Source organism: Tupaia chinensis, unplaced genomic scaffold, assembly GCF_000334495.1.
Source record: "Tupaia chinensis unplaced genomic scaffold, TupChi_1.0 Scaffold000482_1, whole genome shotgun sequence".
NCBI lineage: Eukaryota > Metazoa > Chordata > Mammalia > Scandentia > Tupaiidae > Tupaia > Tupaia belangeri.
In genome coordinates this window covers 449,350-452,830 of record NW_006159994.1, presented here as the reverse complement: position 1 = coordinate 452,830, position 3,481 = coordinate 449,350, and the positions used below count along the sequence as shown (strand labels likewise).

The 3,481-nt window shown below is 44.0% G+C and overlaps 1 protein-coding gene across 1 annotated transcript in view; it reads right to left on the bottom strand.

The window, feature by feature from the left end:
- Positions 1-3,481, bottom strand: part of MUC16 (mucin 16, cell surface associated) — a 126,597-nt gene that overhangs the window by 7,624 nt on the left and 115,492 nt on the right. The window contains 3 exon segments of the mRNA XM_027774819.1: positions 255-489; positions 2,176-2,324; positions 3,206-3,273. Coding sequence (XP_027630620.1) covers positions 255-489; positions 2,176-2,324; positions 3,206-3,273 — 452 coding nt within the window.

Genomic DNA, 3,481 nt, shown 5'->3' with positions numbered 1-3,481 from the left:
GCTGGTTAAGCTGAAAGACAAGACAAGATTTCTTTAGGTCAGAACCCCAAGCTCAGTGGCATCAGAATTTTCAGCCACTGAGCACACTTCCCATCTACTTTTTTGTTTTGAAAATCCTATCCTAAGAATGTGTACGAAAGGATGTCCCATTCTGGGATATGACTTAGCTGTGTGACCCTGGGCCAGTTTACTGAACCTCTCTGTGCTTATTTCTTAATTGTATAGTGTGTTCATGAATTGTTAGAAAAGGTTGCCCTCTGACTACCCAATATCCAAAAGTCAGTCTCTGCAGGGGAACAGGGTGGATACACAATCCTGTTCTCACCGCATTCTCAACACTTCGCTTGTTCCGCTGGTACTTGATAGTGCTTGGCTGGGCTGTGTCCTGGGAATATGGTAGGTTGGTGATGGTAAAGTTCAGCTGGAAGTGCTGGGAAGAGGGACTGCCGATTGGTTTTTCTGTTGATGGATGAACTGGTGGCTCCACTTCTAGAATACAAAATGAAAGTATGTAAAAATCTCATATCAAGGGAGGATTTTTTTTTAAGTCATTCTAGTCAGTTTACTTATTCCTGGTGATAATACCTAAGTCAGGTGTGTGTGTGCGTGTGTGTGCGCGCGTGTGTTATTTTAGATATGGTGTCACCATGTTAATTCTTTTGCCTCAGGCTCCTGAGTAGCTGAGACTACAGGTGAATGCCTCCACTCCCAACTTTTTAGGGTAGGTCAAGATGTGAACCTACGTGGCATGTGGCCTCAGCCTGCCAAGTAGCAGTATCAACCAGTGCATGCTACATCAGCCAGGCCCTGAGCCAGGTCTTTGTTTGATTTTTCCATTTAGTGTTTTAGGTTTTTGTCATAGGTTATGTGTGCTAGCTGGAGAGAGACAGAGAAAGAGAGAGAGAGAGAAAGTGAGAAATCACCCTCCAGAGGATATGGCCATACCACAATCCCTTCTCCGTTCTCCTCTCGGGATTTTGTGCACACATGGCTAATGTAATTTTCAAATCACTGAGTCCTAAACTCAAACCACAGTTGGCCATGTGGGAATACAGAGCCTTAACCACCATCCACGTGCTGACCTCAGAGTCAGATTTTTAAAGGCAGGCCACAGAAGACCCTCCATCCATCTGTCTACCTTGTATCCACCTATCTACTTGTCCCAATTCTTTTCCCATTAAGAATTGTAAGAGTTCAATCTGATGTGGAGAAAAGAGATCAGGTTTCTTTGCATGTGTGGTCATTGTGCATCTATCACTCACCTTCACTAAAGCCTCCTGTTGACGGTCCCACTTCTTAGTGGGTCTTCCTATCTACAGTCTTTTCTTTTTCCCAACCCATTCTCCATGTAGAACTCATGCTCACCCAGAGGGTGAGCAGAACTCTTTTGCTTTCTTTCTTAACCACCACACCACTAGCTGGTCTTTCACTTTCTTTTTATTTATTTTACTTTTTAAAAATTTTGATTTATTATCCACTTTTAATGTTTAAACATCTCTATAGCACATATTATGATATTTCAAAGTACACATGCAGTATGTGACAATCAAATCAAGGATATTACCAAATATATAATTTTCTCTCTCTCTTTTTTTTCTTTAGAGAGATTTTTGCTATAGGATGCCTGTACTCACTAGAGAGACAGACAGAAAGCACGAAATCACCTCCCAAGAGGGATGGGCATGCTGCAATCCCTTCTCCTCCATTCTCCTCTTGGGATTTTTGGCCATGCATGCACAGGCGCCTGGCATGAGTTTCAAGTCTCTGGGTCCAGGACTCAAACTGTGGTTCGACCATGTGAGAGTCCAGCGACATAACCATTATGCCATCTACTTGTCCCCAGATACATCATTTTCAACAGATAACTTTATATTGTTTTCTTTAAAATATTATTTAATTTTATCATCACTATTATTATTTTTTAACTTGCTGTAGGGCATGTGCACTCATGAGAGAAAGAGAGAGAGAGAGAGAGAGAGAGAGAGAGGGGAGAGAGAGAGAGAGAGAAAGCTGCTAGGTTCAGAACTCTAACTGCAGTCAGCCATGTGGGAGTCCAGCGGCCCAACCACCATACCACCTGCTAGCCCCCAAAACTTTATATTCTTGTGTCTGTTAAGCATTTCTTCTCTGAGCCCCACCTCTTCCAGTTATAAAACCAGCCACTACATCTTATACCTGTTACATGCACATCCGCCAATTGGTAGGTGCTGCCCAGCCAGTGGGAAGAGGCAATCAGCGTCTTATCTAGGAAAACTTGCTTCACCAGGTTGGGGTCCAGATAGGAGGAGAACAATGTCTTGACAGTGACCAACATGGAGTCCAACCTAGGGGTAGAGACCACAGGAATTCGGCAAGTCCTCAACACCAGCTGTGCGTCAAGTTACTATCTTTAAAGAGTCAAAGACCAAGGAGCAAGCAATGACTAGCTGCCTCCTCCTCCAGTCTAGAGAAGAGACCCTGATCAAAATGGAAACATTCCCAGGAATTGGAGCTAGCAGCAATAATAGTAACAATAATGACACTCATCAAGCACTTGCTATATATCAATACTCCTCAGGTGTGTCTGATTCCCTCACCATTACTTTGGTGAAAGATGCCAAAATATAATTATATAACCCTCATGTGAAAGAAGGAACTGAAGTTTGGAAATATTCAAAGCCAGCCCCATGTTCCATGGTCCTCCACTTCCCAATAATGATGTATTGGTTCCTATACCCAGACCTCGGAGACCTGAGTTCAAATCCCAACTTTGACAGTTTAGGGGATGTTCACTTCACTTCTCTGAGCTTCCATTGTTCCATCTGAACAATGGGATGATCATCATACCCACCTCACAGGGGCTGCTGTGAGAATTATGTGAGATGATCACACATGAAGTGCTCAGCAGGGAACCTGGGCCATGGTGAATATTATTCTTGGGGTGATATTTTGATTCCTGTACCAAAAATGATCCAGGAATAAAAGGAGTTGTCTTTCTCCAGTGTCCAGAAGAGGAGGTGGGTGCTCATGCTGGCCCCACTGATGTTAAATGCCCCCTTCTGATAAGATTTATGGAAGGGTGTGACTGGAATAGCTGATGGGTATGAGGGAGAATAGACACACTGTTGGGGATGTCCAGCTCAGGGACATGCCAGGAAGCCTGCTGGCCTGTCCCTCAGAGCCATAGCCACCAGTTCATCCAGTGCCTCTGACCTCCAGAACTTACGTTAGGTTGGTGACCACGCAGAAGCGGAATACATCTTGTAGCTGGCTGCCTATGTAAAGTGTGGTGACCTACAACAAAGGGAAGGGAGAGAAGGTGAGCTAGAGGGGTCATAGAGCCAATAGAAAGAACACCTTGGAACAAAGAAGATCTGAGTTCAAATCCTGTCTCTGTCCTTAATTAGCTATATGACTTCTCAGGACACAGCACCACTCTCAAAACACACACACACACACACACACACACACACAGATTATTGTCAGAGGGTACATGAGAGAG